Below are 18,055 nucleotides of genomic sequence, written 5' to 3'. Positions count from 1 at the left end.
GAAGGTTTCTAAAACCAGCCAGAACATGGGTCTTGAAGTCCAGATGTTCATGGAGAGGTCTTCTCTCAAAATCTGCTCATCTAGGGAGTTCCCGTCGTAGCTCAGTGGTTAACGAATCCGACTAGGAACCATGAGGTTGTAGGTTCAATCCCTGGCCTTGCTCAGTGGCTTAAGGATCCGGCATTGCCATGAGCTGTGGTGTAGGTTGCAGACGCGGCTTGGATCCCGCGTTGCTGTGGCTCTGGCGTAGGCCGATGGCTACAGCTTCAATTCAACCCCTAGCCTGGGAACCTCCATATGCTGTGGGACAGGCCCAAGAAATAGCAAAAAAGACAAAAAAAAAAAAAAAAACTGCTCATCTCCATGTCTCACTTTTACAAGCTCACTTGTCTGATTTTCAGTAGAAGCCCTTCCTCAGAAGAGGGGAGAGGGATGCTAAGCTGGTTTAAAAAAAATGGCAACTGAAAACAAAGGAGGTGACAGGTGCAAAAGCAAGCACCAGAAGGCTGTGAGAAGAACTGGAACTAGCGACCTCCAGAGTAGGCACGTGCAGAATGCACGCATGTAACACAGCCCACCGGGACCCTAGGCCTGTGGGCAGGGAGGGCCATGCCTCTGAGCTGCACAGACCTTGGCTTTAGACTCTCCTTTGATAATATTCCCGTAAAAATAACTTCATTCAAGAAAGCTTGCTCTCGTCTGTGGTGCTGTGAGCTGGTATATGTGCTCACGTATTTGGTGCATCACCGTCTCCCCCCCTCCACCCTCCTCACTAGTTATTCTGCAACAGGGTCTCACTTTGACAGGTGTCATCATTAGACCCTCACAGCATCTCCTGTGATCATCCCAGTTTCACAGAGCAGGTACCCGAGGTGCTGAGAGGTTAGGACATTTCCTCAGGGTTGTAAAACCCATGAGGAGCCGACTCTGGTCCCCGGCAGACGAGCTGTGTTCCAGCTACCACAGCCCTGAACCATGAGGCTACTTGGGTTCACATGAGAGGGTTTTTATACTATATCCCACCCAGATGCAGAGAGCAGAAAACCATGCTTTACACTTTAGAAATTGTCCCATCGAAAGAGGTTTTTTTTGTTTTTGTTTTTCCGTACCTCGCTTTTTACCAGAATACTTCACTCTGGAATAATAGCCTATTTGAATTATTCGTTCTCTGAAACTTCCAAGAGGCAAAGTTACTTTGTTCCTGTTTGTTTTAACTTTGTAATTTGCTAATGGGAACAGCAGGGTCTTTGAGTTTAGACAGTTTTCAGTTATTCTAAGAATTTAGGCCGGCCTTGCACTGAGGTGACTTTTGTGGATTGATCTCTGAGTTAAATTTACTTATTCTTGAAATTAAGAATGTGTCTCTGCCAATGCATCATAATGTAGATAATTTTCAAGAAACTAGGCAGATAGCCTTTGAAAAATGCTAGTTTTAGCTTAATTGCTAACAATTATAGCAGTACATAATTTACAGTATAGTATAAATACTACAGTATTTATACTTCTTAAAAAATATGTAAAACAATGCTTTGCGATGGCAGAGCAGATACTACTGATATTTATAGATTTGTTATAGCTTAAAGGCCGTCTGAGTGGAGGCCTAGCTTCCAAGCCCCAGAGCCCCACCCAAGGTCTGCCGCCTCCAAATACAGTTGTCTTTCAATGGGGCCTCTCACTCCTCCTGCTGGAGAAGGAGTCCCAGACTTAGGGGCCTCAGGACTGAAAGGGCTCTGCTTGGAGGCCATTGGAACATCAGCTAGAGGACCCCTGGGCCCCTTTGCATGGGAACGTTCTGTTGTTTCTGCCTTCCTTTTCTTCACATTTTCAGTTTGTAGTCCAGAGTGCAGTGGGCACCGTGCAGAGGTCTGTAAATGAAGTGACCAGGTCCAGGCTGGGCCTCTGTACAGGCCAGGTCTCCTTCACAGAGGGCTTGCAGTGCTTGTGATGCTGTGACCCCCCTCCACCCCAACACACACATCTCCTAGATGAGGAGATGATCAAATGAGACCCAGAAATCAATTCCAGAGCACACTTCAATGATTTGGGGGGTGTTATTCTGAGCTGTTTTGCCTTTTTTTAGGCATATTTTGCTGCCTTCTGTCTGCTGTCTTTAGAAGCATGCTCGGAGTTCCCATCATGGCTCAGTGGTTAACAAACCTGACTAGTAACCCTGAGGATGCAGGTTCGATCCCTGACCTTGCTCAGTTGGTTAAGGATCTGGCGTTGCCTTGAGCTGTGGTGTAGGTCACAGAGGCAGCTCAGATCTGGCGTTGCTGTGGCTGTGGCGTAGGCTGGCAGCCACAGCTCCGATTCGACCCCTAGCCTGGGAACCTCCATATGCCATGGGTGCGACACTAAAAAGACAAAAAATTTAAAAAAATAATAAAACTATGCTCAAATATTGTGTATAAGCAGCAGAAAGAAGAAATGAGACTTAAGTTACTTCTTTAGATTTCAGACTTTTTTCTTAAACTTAAAGCTAATGAAGTTTTAAAAGATTAGGAAAGTAAATGGGACCATACTAGTTATGTTAATAGAATTTAAAAATAAAGCAAGTATGACTGTTCCTTATATGTGTAGATGTTTTAAAGTCAAGTGAGTGTTAGGAGTACCTGATGTTTTGTGTATGGACAAAAGATATTTGAATGCCCTCTATGTTTGGAAGATGAAAGGATACTAAGGTTCTGACTGGTTTTGTAGAAGAGAATAAATTTATATCATGTACACGGCCTATTTCTCTGCTCCTCTGTACTGCCTTGAACTTGGTACTTGAGCATCTGTGGTATGGGTGTGTAGTAAAATGTGGTCCTCCAGCCTCAGTGGCAATCCTTCTACTGTGTTTTCTCATTCTTGTGTGTAATTGCACTTGCCCTTGAATGGAAGTGGCCATGAACCTGTGTCACACCTGCTGATTCTTTGCAGAGATTGGCAGCTGCACTTCTGTTTTGTTTTTTTTTTTCTCCTCATTTCACTTCACCTTCCTTCATTATAGAAAAGAGGCCTTACGTTCCCCCAGCAGGACAGGGGCTACCACACCACATCTTTGTCCATTACCACTGGTCACTGCGTGGAAACACAAGTCACACATTTCGGAACATAGAAGGAAAGAGGCAGAAAGAGAAAGAACTTCAAAAAACAATTTTAAAATAGCGTGATCTAATTCCAGCCCTGTGGTTGCAGTGTGGGGCTAGACTCTGTGGTGTCCTGGTGACCGACCTGTAAGAGGTTTCAACCAGGTGTGGGAAGAATGAGATGGAAGGATAAACGCCAGAGCAGCCACAGTGCTGTGACTGTGGCTGGTCTGGATGCTGCTCCCAAGAGTTCCTATTCCTTAAGTAGTTTTAGTTGCTTTAGTGGACGTGTCGCTGATTCCTGGGAAGGAGTGCGTTTGCAAGTGTTTGCAGTGTTAACAGAGGAGCCTACGCCCACACTCTGGAATAAGGGGCCCCCATGTGGGCTTTGCTGGGAGAGGAGATTCTTACTGGGAGCTGGAGGAAGGTGCTGATATGTTTCTTCCACCGATGGTGTCATAAGGAAAAGAGCCCATCTCACTTTCTGAAAACTTTGCCTTCCAGCTATGGGGTGCTGCTGTGGGAACTGCTCACGGGCGAGGTCCCCTATCGTGGAATTGATGGCCTCGCTGTGGCCTATGGGGTCGCAGTCAACAAGCTCACTCTGCCCATTCCATCCACCTGCCCTGAGCCCTTTGCCAAGCTCATGAAAGGTATTTGGGCATCTCTGTTTTGTGCGTCTGTGGGGGTGAGGGGAATCACTCATTAGAACACCTATATTTCTTTAATCAAAGGGGTAATTTCTGTGATTCTGATTTTCAGACAACTTTAAATAATTATACTCGTTTAAGAACTAGAAACCATGTCTTTGATCTAAGATGCCAGGCAAAGTTTTGATGAACTAAGTCACTTTAAAAAGATTCAGTTTGGAGTTCCCGTCATGGCTCAGTGGTTAAGGAATCTGACTAGGAGCCATGAGGTTTCGGGTTCAATCCCTGGCCTTGCTCAGTGGATTAAGGATCTGGCATTGCCAGGAGCTGTGGTGTAGATCGAAGATGAGGCTTGGATCCTGAGTTGCTGTGGTTCTGGGGTAGACCGGTGGCTACAGCTCTGGTTAGACCCCTAGCCTGGGAACCTCCGTAATAAAAAAGATTCAGTTTAACAGATTAAACTGAATACAGTTTAATTCAGTTTAATCTTTAAACAAAAAAAAAGATTCAGTTTAAAAAAATAGATTCAGTTTAATGTTTTGTCATTCACACAAAATAAACTTTTCATCAGTACACTAGTGGAATTCAACAACAGCATTGAATCGGCTCCATTTGTGCTTTTGTTCATTCTACCTGATGAGGTTTCACCGTCTTAATTAGTGTGTTTGGCCACGATCTTATCTCTTTTGATCTTTCTCTTTTAAGAATTAACTCTTTTCGTAAGCAGTAGGTTCCCTGACGTATTTAGACTGTTCTACAAGAGTAGAGTCTCTCTTGTGATTATAACATCTTAGAGACTTGGGTTTTCTTGGGTTGAGTAATAGAACTCTGTAAGTCATCTGGCCAGGCCAGCTTTGGGGAAACAGAGTTCGTGCGAAGGAAGGAAAAGCACATGTCCACACATTAATGTCAAATAATACAGGCCACAGAACCTTACATAACAGTCATTATTATACAGGCTACTGACATGGACACAGTGTAAAAGAGAATTTTCAAAATCATTTTTGAAAGTTGATTTTTTTAAACCTTCAGCAGACACTGTCGATATGGGCTGATAATGACCTGTGCTGAGAAAGGAAGTTACTGTGGTTCTTGTTCTTTTTAGACTGCTGGCAGCAGGACCCTCATGTACGGCCATCATTTGCCTCAATCCTTGAACAGTTGACTGCTATCGAAAGGGCGGTTAAGACTGAAATGCCTCAAGAATCTTTTCATTCCATGCAAGATGACTGGAAGCTGGAAATTCAACAGATGTTTGATGAGTTGAGAACAAAGGAGAAGGTGAGCATGTGAATTAATTGCACAATATGCAGTTATGGAAAATTATGGAAGATGTGAGTCAAGAACCACTGTTTGCAATCTTAAAAAATATTTTCAGACGTCAGTACTTATGGTTTCTTTCTAGTTCAAACAGAACGGAGTTCCCTGTAGCTCGGTGGGTTAAGGATCCAATGTTGTCGCTACAGTGTCTTGGTTGCTGCTGTGGCATGGGTTCAGTCCCTGGCTGAGGAACTTCCACGTGCTATGGTTGTGGCCAAAAAAAACCCTAAAAACAAAACAGAATGGTACTCAAAATGTGTAATTGGCAAAGAAACACCCTTTTAATTGGAGGACTTTTCAAATGTAAAAAAAAATTTTTTTTAAAGGGAGAGAATGGGACACTAAACCTTTTGTATGCATTAACCAGCTTCAATAATTGTTGGTGTTTTGTCATTTTATTCATTTCTTTTTCCCATTATCATTTTTTTAACTGGGTCAGTATTTTAAGTTAAAACCTAGCCTCCTGTTATTTTTCTTTTAAATGTTTCAATATGCATCACTAACTGAAAAGAATTTTAAAAATATCTTTCTTGCCATCATTATCTTTAAAAAAATAACACTAGGAGTTCCCATCATGCTCAGTGTTTAACGAATTCGACTAGGAACCATGAGGTTGCGGGTTCGATCCCTGGCCCCACTCAGTGGGTCAAGGATCCAGCGTTGCCGTGAATTGTGGTGTAGGTCGGCAGCATTGCTGTGGCTGTGGTGCAGGCCAATGAGTACAGCTCTGATTTGACCCCTAGCCTGGGAACCTTCATATGCTGCGGGTGTGGCCCTAGAAAAGACAAAAAGACAATAAATAAATAAATAAGTAAATAACACTAATTCCTTGATAATATATACTCCTTCATACTCAAATGTCACAGTTTGCCTCAAAAATGCCTTCTTAGAGTTGGCTGGTGCCGATCCGAATCTAAACAAGGGCTGTGTGTTTTCAGTTATGTCCTTAAAGCTTTTTTTTTTTTTAACCCTAATCCCCTCTCCCCTCCCCTCCTTTATCTCCACAGCATTGCTTTCTTAGAGAAACAAGGGACTTGTGTAGTTTTTGAAATTTTTAACATGATGAGTGAAGCTCTGGTTCGTTTATGTATTTTAAGTACTGTTTTTGTTTTTGTTTTTTGTGTGTCTTTTTGCCATTTCTTGGGCTGCTCCCGCGGCATATGGAAGTTCCCAGGCTCGGGGTCGAATCAGAGCTGTAGCTGCCAGCCTATGCCAGAGCCACAGCAACGCAGGATCCGAGCCACGTCTGCAACCTACACCACAGCTCACGGCAACACCAGAATCCTCAACCCACTGAGCAAAGCCACAGATGGAACCCACAACCCCATGGTTCCTAGTCGGATTCATTAACCACTGAGCCACAAGGGGAACTCCAATGTATTTTAAGTGCTGAAGCTCCACTTATGTTACCACATAAAAGTGTGAGGCAGAATCACCCCTAATCGGAAAGGCACGGACCTTTAGCATGAGCTCCTGTGACTGGCGACAACTGACCATCAGCAGTCACTAAGATCCCCAAGTCCAAGGCATGGTTCTGTACTCCAGTTGCAGTTTGGCTTTGGAATTTTTTTTTTTTTTGGCTTTTTTAGGGCCATACCCACAGCATATGGAGGTTCCCAGGCTAGGAGTCCAATCGGAGCTGTCGCCACTGGCCTACACCAGAGCCACAGCAACACTGGATCCTAGCTGTGCCTGCGACCTACACCACAGCTCACAGAAACACCGGATCTTTAACCCACTGAGTGAGGCCAGGCATTGAACCTGCAGCCTCATGGTTCCCAGTCAAATTCATTTCCGCTGTGCCACAATGGGAACTTCTAGTTTTTAGAAGATACTTTTGTAGTACTTGAGCATTTTGATGAGTCAAGTTTTATTCTTGTTGTCTGAGGTGTGTAATTGTTCAATAGGTTGAATGTTTCTCTCGTATATGCAATACATGTCTGGGCTAAAATACAATGTTGTGGAGTTCCTGTTGTGTCTCAGTGGATTAAGAACCTAACACAGGGAATTCCCATTGTGGCTCAGCAGTAACAACCCCAACTAGTATCCCTGAGGTTTTGGGTTGAATGAATCTCAAACATAATATTGGACAGAAAGAGCAGTAACAGAAGGATAGCTACTTTGTGTAAATTTATAAAACCACACGAAACAGTACTATTCAGTTGTATAAAAAGACTGGAAGTATATCCAGGAGAAGGATATAAAAAGGTTTTAACAGATCTGAAACAGATGTGGTAAAAATTAGCATCTATTAAATATTGATGGTAAGTGTGTGGGTATTTGCTATTCTCTCTAACTGTAGTGTATTTTAAATATTTCATAATTTAAATAGTTAAAGTTATTTCAAGATTAGAGAGAAATATGTGAGCTGCTAAAATCCTTTTTTTTCCCCCTGTGGCTGCACCCATGGCGTATAGAAGATCAAATCTGAACTGCAGCTGTGCTGTGCCACAGCAGGAACTCCTTCTTTCTTTTTTTTTTTTTTTTTTTTTTTTCGTAAGTCATTTTGTCAAATAGTAGACTTATAGGTCTATACTCACCCTCTTCCTTAGATTTTTTTTCGGTATGTGTGAGTTTAAAAATTCAGAACTGACGAAGGCCTCAGACCCTGGCCCCACTAATGATCCCATTTGACTCTGTTCACATCACATCTAGCGTGGCCTTCGAGTGTGGGCACCACACTTGAAAGAGCTTCTGGCGGTGGGTATTCGGGAAGGCAGAGCAGGGCCTGGACATCTGAACAGACAGAAGAAATGAACAGGAAGAGGTGAGAGTGCAGGGCTGTCCTCAGATGCTAGAGGAGTGTCCCAGTAGGTGAGGGAGGACTTATGTTTTGGGGGGATTTCAGAATTCAGAAGCAGGACCTCTCAGGTCAATGCTCCAGGGGCAAAAATCTGGTCTGTCTTGGAGCTGTGCAGGGGCACAGTGGACTCCCCCTCCCAACCCCCTCACCAACACCCCCACCCCAGCTCAGGAGTGCAGGCAGGTAGCAGGGGAAGCTGTGTGGGAGCCTAGACAGCTTTCCTTTTTATTTATGTATTTATTCTTGCTTTTTAGGGCTGCACCCACAGCATATGGAAGTTCCCAGGCTAGGGGTCAAATCAAAGCTGCAGCTGCCGACCTACGCCATAGCCACAGCAATGCAGAATTAACACTTCCCCAAATTGTTTTCAGGAACTCTAAAATTAGATGTTTAATAGCAAAAGTAATGAATGCTTTGAGGAGCGGGAGAGGATTCAGAGAAAAAATAAAACTTGAAATCACAGAATTTAAAATTTGGAAGCGATGCTGTCAGTAACTAACTATTATTATTTTATTTATTTATTTATTTATTTATTTTTTTGTCTTTTTGTCTTTTTGTTGTTGTTGTTGTTGCTATTTCTTGGGCCGCTCCCGCGGCATATGGAGGTTCCCAGGCTAGGGGTCGAATCGGAGCTGTAGCCACCGGCCTACGCCAGAGCCACAGCAACGCAGGATCCGAGCCGCGTCTGCAACCTACACCACAGCTCACGGCAACGCCGGATCGTTACCCCACTGAGCAAGGGCAGGGACCGAACCCGCAACCTCATGGTTCCTAGTCGGATTCGTTAACCACTGCGCCACGACGGGAACTCCAACTATTATTATTTTAAACTCTTTTATTTACTTCTTTTTCTTTTTTCTTTTTTTACGGCTGTGCCTGCAGCATATGAAAGTTTCCAAACTGGGGGTTGAATTGGAGCTGCAGCTGCAGGCCTACACCACAGCCACAGCACTGACAGATTCAGAGCCACATTTGAGTGCTACACCACAATGTTCGGCAACACTGGATCCTTAACCCACTGGGCAAGGCCAGGGATCAAACCCGCATCCTCATGGATACTAGGTGGTTTCTGAACCTGCTGAGCCATAATGAGAACTCCCTAATGCTTTTTTTTTTAAATTGAAGTATAGCTGATTTACAAGGTTGTATTGATTTCTGTTGTACAGCAAAGTGCTTCAGTTATACATCTATATACATTCTAGTAAGTTAATTCTTATTATATGTGGTATAAAAATCAAAAAAGCATGCTTTAAGGATGGATGTCTGGGGAGTTCCCATTGTAGCTCAGTGGTTAACAAACCCGACTAGTATCCATGAGGACTCGGATTCGATCCCTGGCCTCACTCAGTGTGTTAAGGATCTGGCATTGCCATGAGCTGTGGTGTAGGTTACAGACATGGCTCAGAACTGGCATTGCTGTGGCTGTAGTGTAGGCTGGCAGCTATAGCTCTGATTCAACCCCTAGCCTGGGAACCTCCATATGCCACAAGTGTGGCCCTAAAAAGACCAAAAAAAAAAAAAAAGAATTGATGTCTGTTCTTTCTCCAATTTGAGGTGTCGTTAGTAGCTTCTTTGTTGTTCTTTGGATTCATTTTCGAGATATCCATATTGGTATCTTTACTTTGGCTTTTTAATATGGTTGCTCAGCAGTACTCCTTGAAATACAGCATTTATGGAATCTTGTGAGCCTTTGATTTACAATTAAATTTTTTTACAATTTTTTTTTCTCAAAGGTTTCTAATTGCATCTTTTTTTGATGGAGTCAAAAGCACAGTATACGTGCTCTATCTCCCTTTCTTGTTCACTGATTGCTTAAGGTAGGAGGCGTCAGATGTGGAATTCACGGTCAGTGACTTGGCTGGGCTCTGTGTTGGTCAGTAAACTGTGGCCTCTGTAGATACTGGTTCCTCCCCAAATTCCTGGCTTCTTATCTCCGTGTGTCTGACTTGGTGTGCTGGGTGCATGCACCTGCCTTTGAATCTCTATACGAAGGCATGCCGCTGTTAATGATTAACATCTACTGCCAAGAATTTGGATTTTCCATTACTAGAATGGCCTGTGCCAAGCAATTAAACAAATAGTACAGCTTAGTAATCTCAGCAACCAAAAGAATTTTTGGTGTCCTTCATAATTTCAAAGGGGTTCTAATACCCTAGACGTTTTTTTTTCTTTTACTTTTGAACGTTTTAAAATTCATTCAGAAGGAAGAGTACTTTGACTGCTTTCTCTTTGATCTTTTATTTTTTTCCTCTTATGAAGTCTTAGGCAAGTGAATTTTTTTTTTTTAATTTGTAAAGTCATTGCAAGGGGGTTCACATTTTAGTTTGGGACCAGGAATTTTAAAACGGTTTCTTATTCAATTACTGTCGAGGTAACACAAAAAGCCTAATTGAATTTGCTGCCTTTATCTCTTCCTCATGCCATTTCATTCCACGGAAGCTAATTGGATTGTTATCAACACCACTGAAAAGTAATATCTTAACAGAAGGGCAGACAGTAATGAGTTAGAAATTAGGAGGTGACTGGAAATGATCTTCTGTCCCCAGATACACTCTAGTAAAAGCTTCAATTTGGACAAACTGGTTGGAGAAAGCCTCCAGTTAAATAATAGATTCCCGGATTTTTAATTTTTTCTTTCTTTTTTCAAGTCATAAATAGTAATTTATGTCTGGCACAATGAATGAAGAAATACTGGTCTCCTGTATAAAAATCAGCTGATACCTATTAGCAGAAGGGATTTGAATATCAATTGCTCTGAAATAAATCATTTCTACTGCAATTTCCTGTATGAAGTTTGTTTATAAAAAGTAAATGTAAGGTATGGAGTTCCCATCGTGGCGCAGTGGAAACAAATCTGACTAGGAACCATGAGGATGCAGGTTTGATCCCTGGCCTCGCTCAGTGGGTTAAGGATCTGGCGTTGCCATGAGCTGTGGTGTAGGTCGCAGACATGGCTCGGATCCGGGGTTGCTATGGCTGTGGCTGTGGCATAGGCGGGCGGCTACAGACCTGATTAGACCCTTAGCCTGGGAACTTCCATAGGCCAAAGATGCGGCCCTAAAAAAAAAAAGACAAAAAGACAAAAAAAAGAAAGTAAATGTAAGGACTGTTTCAAAGGTGAATTTCCATCCACTTTGGTAGGATTACCTCAAGTTCATAATTAGTTTGACCTGAATAGACAACCATTATTTTTCGAGCTCTCCCCTCCTCTTCTTGATATTTTCATGTGTTTGCATCTCTCTTGCTTGGTGGTCACCACCCAGACGGATGGCCTCCGATTGCTCCTCGAGCCCATCTGTACAAAGTCAAGGGATGAGTAGCCTGAGTGCCTCAGCTCTCCTTCCTTCCACAGGCCTCCATCTGACAGTGTCTCTTCACCCCCTGTAAAACTCGACCTGCCTGCCGCAAGTGTGACGTGTTCACGCGGTGCCCTCAAAGTTCACAGCTCAGAGCTCTACCTGAGAAGGTGGGGCTTCTCAGAAAGTTTTTGGCAGTAGGATATTCTGAGATTAAGTTTGTCTGGAGCAGTGCAAATAAAAGTTTGCAAACACCTCGCTTTCTATCTGAATGCTTGATTTAGCAGCAGAGTGCCCTAGGAGAGAAAGTTGCTCAGACTGAAAGGAATATTTATGTCTCTGGAAAAGAACAGGACATTCAGGGAGCTCCCGTTGGGGCTCATTGGGTTACGGATCAGAACCTGCATGAGGATGTGGGTTTGATCCCTGGCCTTACTCAGTGGTTAAGGAGCCGGCATTGCCATGAGATATGGTGTAGGTTGCAGACATGGCTCAGATCCTGAGTTGCTATGGCTGTCGAGTAGACTAGCAGCTGCAGTTCCGATTTGACCCATAGCCTGGGAACATGCTGCATGTTCGGCTCTTTAAAAAAAAAAAAAAAAAAAAAAAAAAAAAAAGAACAGGACACTTGGCAGAATTGGGGATGTAGATTAAAAACTTTGGAATTCTCAGCTTTACTATTGCACAATTTTTCTCTAATAGGAATAAAAGTATTCTTCATAGCTTTTTGTTTCTTGCAAGTTCAGTAATTCTAAAACCAAAACCAAGAGGAAGTTACCTTTTAGTAAGTATTAGGACAGAGGGATTTTATTAGCTAGTTCATGACATCTGTACATAAAGTGACAGTTTCCATCTACCTGTGGGATCCTGAAAAGTTCTTTGTGTACTGAGTATCTTTCCCATTGGGTTATAGTTTTAGAAATGTTGCATTTTCATTTCTGATGAGCTTTCACCTGACTCTTGCCATAGTCACTTTGTTTTTCACTTTAATCTCTCTGCCAAGATGTTTTAATTCTTTAAGCAAATTCTTAAATACCCTAAGGAAGTCCCTAAGCAAAGCAGTCAGAACTGCAGTCTTTGGGGACTAGCAGAATTACCCTTTAATTAGGCAAGCTTTCCCCTTTGGCTTTAATTTAATTTGGGGCGGGGGAGAGGGGTGCTGCACCCACAGCATGCAGAAGTTCCCAGGCCAGGGATCAAACCCCAGCCATAGCAGTGACCCAAGCCACAGCACCACAGCAACATAGGATCCGAACCGCATCTGCGACCTACACCACAGCTCACGGCAACGCCAGAGCCTTAACCCACTGAGCAAGGTCAGGGATGGAACCCACAACCTCATGGTTCCTAGTTGAATTTGTTAACCACTGAGCCATGACGGGAACTCCACCTTTGGCTTTAATTTTAAATGCGTCCTTCATATCGGTACTTTGTTGCTGTGTGTTGATATATGTTTTATGTGTCAGGTGGTTATAGAAGCCAGAGGTGAAGAGAGAGAGATGTTACAATTGGGTCTAAAAAAGTGCGATGTCTCTTTTGTGATAACAGTAGAAGAGCCTGTTGGAGCCTGTGGCCAGGCCTGATGTGAGTCTTCAGGTCTAGCTTGTCTCAGCTGCAGAGGGGGGGTCTTGGGAGAACGGTGGTGGAGCTTCAGGGGCGCGTGACAGCCCGAGGTGACCGGCCTGTCCCCTGTGCAGGAGCTGCGGTCCCGAGAGGAGGAGCTGATGAGGGCCGCCCTGCAGCAGAAGTCACAGGAGGAGCTGCTCAGGCGGCGGGAGCAGCAGCTGGCCGAGCGGGAGATCGACGTGCTAGAGCGCGAGCTTAACATCCTCATCTTCCAGCTGAACCAGGAGAAGCCCAACGTCAAGAAGAGGAAGGGCAAATTCAAAAGAAGCCGCTTAAAGCTCAAAGATGGGCATCGAATCAGTTTACCTTCAGGTACGTCCCGTCCCCAGGCTTCCTGAGACCTGTGTGCTCCCCTCCCACCTGCGTCGCCGTCTCCTCAGGCCTGGGGAGTGGAATTGTCAAGCGCTGCGTGGTTATCTTCACCTGTTGCTTCAGCCTGAGGCCATAGCATGATGACCTCACTCGTTTTCTTATAAACCCCGTAGGGGTGTGTCACATCTACCCCAAGTGTCCTCTCTCGTAATGGAGTCATTGATTTACGCCTTTTGAAAACGAAGCAGAAACTCCTCCTTAGCTGATTGCACTGAACCTGCCTTCCACCACGTGGTGAACATCCAGAGCAGAAGGTCGCTGTTTCGTCACTAAGTTTATGGCTTCTACAAGGAGCTATAAATTAAATTACAGCGACAACAGTTTTGTCTTATGTAAAGTATGTATAAACTGTCTTGTAAAAATCCTGGAAGCCTTGCTGCATACTGTGACACTAGGTTACTGCCCAGGTCCTCAGCTGATCAGAAAATTGCTGGTATGGGGCGATCAGGAGTGTGCATGGTCCCCGTTACTGATGATGTGGTTTGATGAGGTGAAAACAGACTGTGGGTCCTCATTCATTTTACCTTTGACCTCTCTGGGAACAAAAAAGGAACTTTTCTTCGTTCTCTTCTAATGTTTGCTTTTAGCCAGAGTGGAAGTGGAAGGACCACTGCCTGGGATGTCTCATGTCAGATATAATTTAAAACAGTCTCTTTTCTTTATGATGAGGCTTCTACTCTCCAGTCTAGAGGACAGAAAAGTTCCAGGAGGCCCTTGGTGTGAGTTTGCTCCTCTGGTCCCAATACCAGCGTTCCTCTGTCTGTGTTGTCACCATGTTACCATAATTAATGTTCATTGATTCCCTTGGGAAACTTTGGAGGGGGAGCTAATTAGAAACTGATGGAAAAATAAACTTGGGAGAAACAAATCATTCCAGCGATTCTTTCATCTTCATGGGAGAGTGATTAAATAAAATACCTCAGCATTCCTGAGGTGCTGCTTCTCAAAGGTGACTTAGCAAATGCCTTGCACTGAATATATGCCACTGTTCTTGCTAAGGTTATATTATTCCCGAATTGTATTATTTTTCTCTTTCAGAGACTAGAGGGGTTATTTTAGTGTTACATTTATCTACCTTGTGCCACTTCATAAAAGATTCTAGTTAAAACAAACCCCCCCCAAAAAAATCTACTACTGTAATCCTAATCCATTTTGAAGGAATGAAATGGCATCTCTGCAATTCAGGGTGGCAGTTCCCTCTCCTGTCAAGAAGAGGACGCTGTACTGTGGTGATACAGGAGGTACTACTATGGAAACTCTTTCTCATTAGAATCACCCAACTCTCCACCCCCCCAACCACACACACACACACACACACACACACACACACACACACACACACACACAGTGCATGCTAGCACACTCACACATACACATGCATATGCAAATATATGCACACACCCTTACACTTTTACACACACATACATACACATACATCCCCCACACACACAGTCTTGCACAGTATCCCAAAGCAGGACACACATACACAGAGCCAAAGAAAAGAATGATAACTATAAAAATAATTATTTTTCTCCTTCAGGAATTTTGCTCTGAAGAGAAAGTAATTATGTGTATGTTAAGGTCAGGGGAGTTAGCTGATTCCGATATTATCATCTATTAGAGAATTCTTTGTGTTACCAGATTTTTGTACTATTTAATGGTACGTCATCAAGGAAGAAATGGCTGAGAGGTGGTGGATTGAAGCGGGGTGACCCATTCCTTCCAGGACACCAAATGACCAAACCCCTTTTGCAGGCTTCTTCTCTGTGTAACTAGCTTAAAGAATTTCTCAGAAACCTTTGAGACACCTACAAATTAGCCCTTAACGTTTATGCCTGCAGGTCTTTCAAAAATGTTATTGCATGTGAGTAATTATCAAATTATTATAATATTGCCCTTCAGAATCATTGATGTGAGCTTTTAACTTCTGGCTCTTCGTAGCTATGGTGACTTGCTGCTAGAAAACTCAAATGTAATTATTTCTGCCAGCAGCCCTGCTGTGTTACCACATAGAGAAGATAAATGCTTATCAAATGAGGTGGAGTAATCTGCGATTTGGTAAATTATACTTTGTGCATTCTTGGCATTTCTTGGAGTTTGTAGGAAGGGAAAGAATGATCGTGGCAGATACTTTTATATTGCTTCCCCTTGACATCACTCCCTCTGTATTAGGTTTATCTGGAATGAAAGTTGTGTTTTTAGAACACAGGAAACAGGACAGAGAGGTTTTGAAGCTTTCAGGAGTCGGCGTGTCTCCAGAGAAGGGGTGTGCTAACTTCAGCCACTTCCCAAGTGCTGGAGTGTGAGCGAGTGTGTGTTTGTGGGGGTGAGGGAGCCCTGTGAGGACTCTAGAGAACACTGCCTTTCAGCCTGAAAATGATGACTACTGCTGAGTCGCATCAGTGTCCTGAATGAAACAGAAATATTGAGGTGAAGATACAAGCTCAGGTTGTACTCAGCAGCCTGCGGACCACATGATAACCGGCCACAGGCAAATACCTTGAGAAGAATTCTAGCCAATGAAAAGCTGGACATCAGCCAGGGCCCCTTAACAATTCAGCCTAAGATTTCCTTTTAATAAAAAACGATTTTTTATTAAAGTATAATTGATTTACAGTGTTCTGTCAGTTCAGCCTGAGTTTTCCTAAATGTATAACTGAGACAGAATTAATCTTTCCCTGTTTTATAGGGACAAGGAGGTTTATAATAAAGACTATTTTATTTATGCTTAAGTAGTGCCCTCCCCCCCCCAAGTGAAAGTATTTAGATGTTTTTCGGAAGACCATACTCACTCTGAATCATACGTCTTGCTAAAATCTAGTCTTATGTCTCTGAGACGTGTCCTGCCCACAACCTTTCCTGATGGTTCCCTGACGGGTCCCTGGTGTCTCTTCTCCCGTCGTTTGTTCCCGGGATCTGCTACCCAGATGCAGAGGCTTGGTTCCGTGTTCTAATTCTGAGGCCCATAAGAGCACGCCTGCCTTCTGCTCTGGACTGGAGGCTCCTCCTGCTGTCAGAACTCGGAGATGGTGGCTCACCAGGTTAAGGATCCGCATGATCGCTGCTGTGGTGCAGGTTCGATCCCTGGACGGGGAACTTCACATGCCACCGGCACAGCCGCCCCCCGCCCCCCCCAAAAAAACAAACCTCATGGAGAATGTGCTTCTGCAGTGTAAGGGACAAATCACAGGCCCAGTTGAACCTTTAAGCACTTCAGTCTAAATGAATTGCTCCAGTCCTGATTTCTGGAGTTTCTGTTGCAGCTCAGCAGATTAAGAACCTGAATAGTATCCATGAGGATGAGGGTTCAATCCCTGGCCTTGCTCAGTGGGTTAAGGATCCGATGTTGCCTGTGAGCTATGGTATAGGTCACAGACATAGCTTGGATCTGGTGTTGCTGTGGTCATGATATAGACCAGCAGCCGTAGCTCCGATTCCACCCTTAGCTTGGGAACTTCCATATGCCGCAGGTGTTGCCCTAAAAAGAAAAAAAAATTTTCTTATCTCTGGATAAGACTATTGCTTTCTTTTCCTTTCCCCTCCCCCCGGTTCAGTCAATCATCTGTCCTGATGAACTGCTTTCTTGCATTCATTCTTTCCTTTACTTAAACTGCTCTGCCCGGTCACATCTTCCTGCCTTCCTTACACGGCAGGCAGACGAGGCCCCCCTTCTGGCACTTTATTTCCATTTGCTCTGTCTTCCAAACCACCCTTCACCTGCTGTCTGTTTCTCAGCAGTTAACTTGAAGCACCATTGCCAAATCTTGGACACTTTTTTCATTCAACAAATGAATGAAAGGGGTTGGTCCTCCCCTTGAGGACCAACCATGTGCCAAGGACCAGGGGTTACGATGAAATAAACATAATCTATGCCCTCATGTTACTTATCTGCAGCATAGAAGACATTCATTCAGCACAGGTTTATTACTAGACATCTTTTCCTGGGTGCAGCCCTGTGCCTGTTTGGAGGGGATGTCCTGGTGATGGTAACTGACAGCTCCGCCCATAAAGAGCTGGCCGTGTATGACATCATTAAGATGATACTTAAGTAAATGCTTATTTTTTTGCCATAATTATTTGCTACTGTGACTACAGTGATTAGCAGGGAGATGTCTCCTGGTCTAAGGAGCTTCCTCAGGGAGTAACATTTAAATTGAAACTTGAAGGAAGCGGGAATTTACCAAATATGAGGAGAAGCAAAAGAACAAGCAGGGAGCACCTGCGAAGAAATTTGGTTCCTTCCAGGAATGGAAAAAAGACCGGTGTGGCTTGATGCTGCACCCCGGGCCAACTCCAGCTTCCCACCTGTTCTCTCGAGCCCACCAACTAATGCTTTATACACATTTAAATACTTGAAAAGAAGATTTTCTGACATGTGAACATTGCACGAAATGTAAACCACAGGGTCCAGAGCAGAAATTGCCCTGGGGCGCCCTTACTTATGTGTTTGTATGATGCTCTCCACCTCTGTCCACTGAGCATATGCCCCATATGAAATGCCACAGAAATTGAAGTGTTCGTGTGGCTACTTCTTAGGAAGAGTCTGCTGGTCCCTGGTCTAACCACAGCGGGAGTGATGGGAGAGCAGGGTAAGATGCAGCTCGAGAGGCGCAAAGATCCCAGACTCAGGGGGTTGTAGCGTATGTTATGATTTCAACCTATAACAAGAGCTGTGAGAAGCCTTTGAAGGACTTTAAGCAGGGGAGTGACAGGCATGCATTTTTTCAAGTGGCTGCTGTGAGGCAGACCAGGGAGTGCAAATGGAGATGCTGAAAGATAGATTGAGGAGTTGTAACAGCCTCAGTGTGAAATGATGGTGGCAGCAGAGGTGGACACAACAGAAAGTGACATCAATGTGGATTAAGCACTTACCGTGTCCTGACCCCTGTACTAAGTATTTTCTGTATACTTCCTTGT

The 18,055-nt window shown here is 43.9% G+C and overlaps 1 protein-coding gene and 1 long non-coding RNA gene across 4 annotated transcripts in view; both read left to right on the top strand.

The window, feature by feature from the left end:
- The window catches only part of LOC146396806 (uncharacterized), a 769,570-nt gene that overhangs the window by 571,052 nt on the left and 180,463 nt on the right, over positions 1–18,055 (top strand). The gene's annotated exons all lie outside the window — the stretch shown is intronic.
- Positions 1–18,055, top strand: part of MAP3K21 (mitogen-activated protein kinase kinase kinase 21) — a 57,130-nt gene that overhangs the window by 23,032 nt on the left and 16,043 nt on the right. For all 3 annotated transcript variants that reach the window (XR_014827866.1, XR_014827867.1, XM_001928214.5), the window contains exons 3-5: positions 3,576–3,724; positions 4,827–5,002; positions 12,838–13,078. Coding sequence is in view for 1 of the 3 variants with exons in the window: in XM_001928214.5 (XP_001928249.2) it covers positions 3,576–3,724; positions 4,827–5,002; positions 12,838–13,078 (566 nt within the window). In the remaining 2 variants the exon portion in view is untranslated. The remainder of the gene's footprint in view (positions 1–3,575; positions 3,725–4,826; positions 5,003–12,837; positions 13,079–18,055) is intronic.

This window comes from Sus scrofa, chromosome 14 (assembly GCF_054392235.1).
Source record: "Sus scrofa isolate SSC_HxYL_T2T_F1_AM1 chromosome 14, Sscrofa_HxYL_maternal_Yorkshire_Landrace_v2.0, whole genome shotgun sequence".
In the NCBI taxonomy this organism is placed as follows: Eukaryota; Metazoa; Chordata; class Mammalia; order Artiodactyla; family Suidae; genus Sus; species Sus scrofa.
This window is presented reverse-complemented; position numbering and strand designations above follow the sequence as displayed.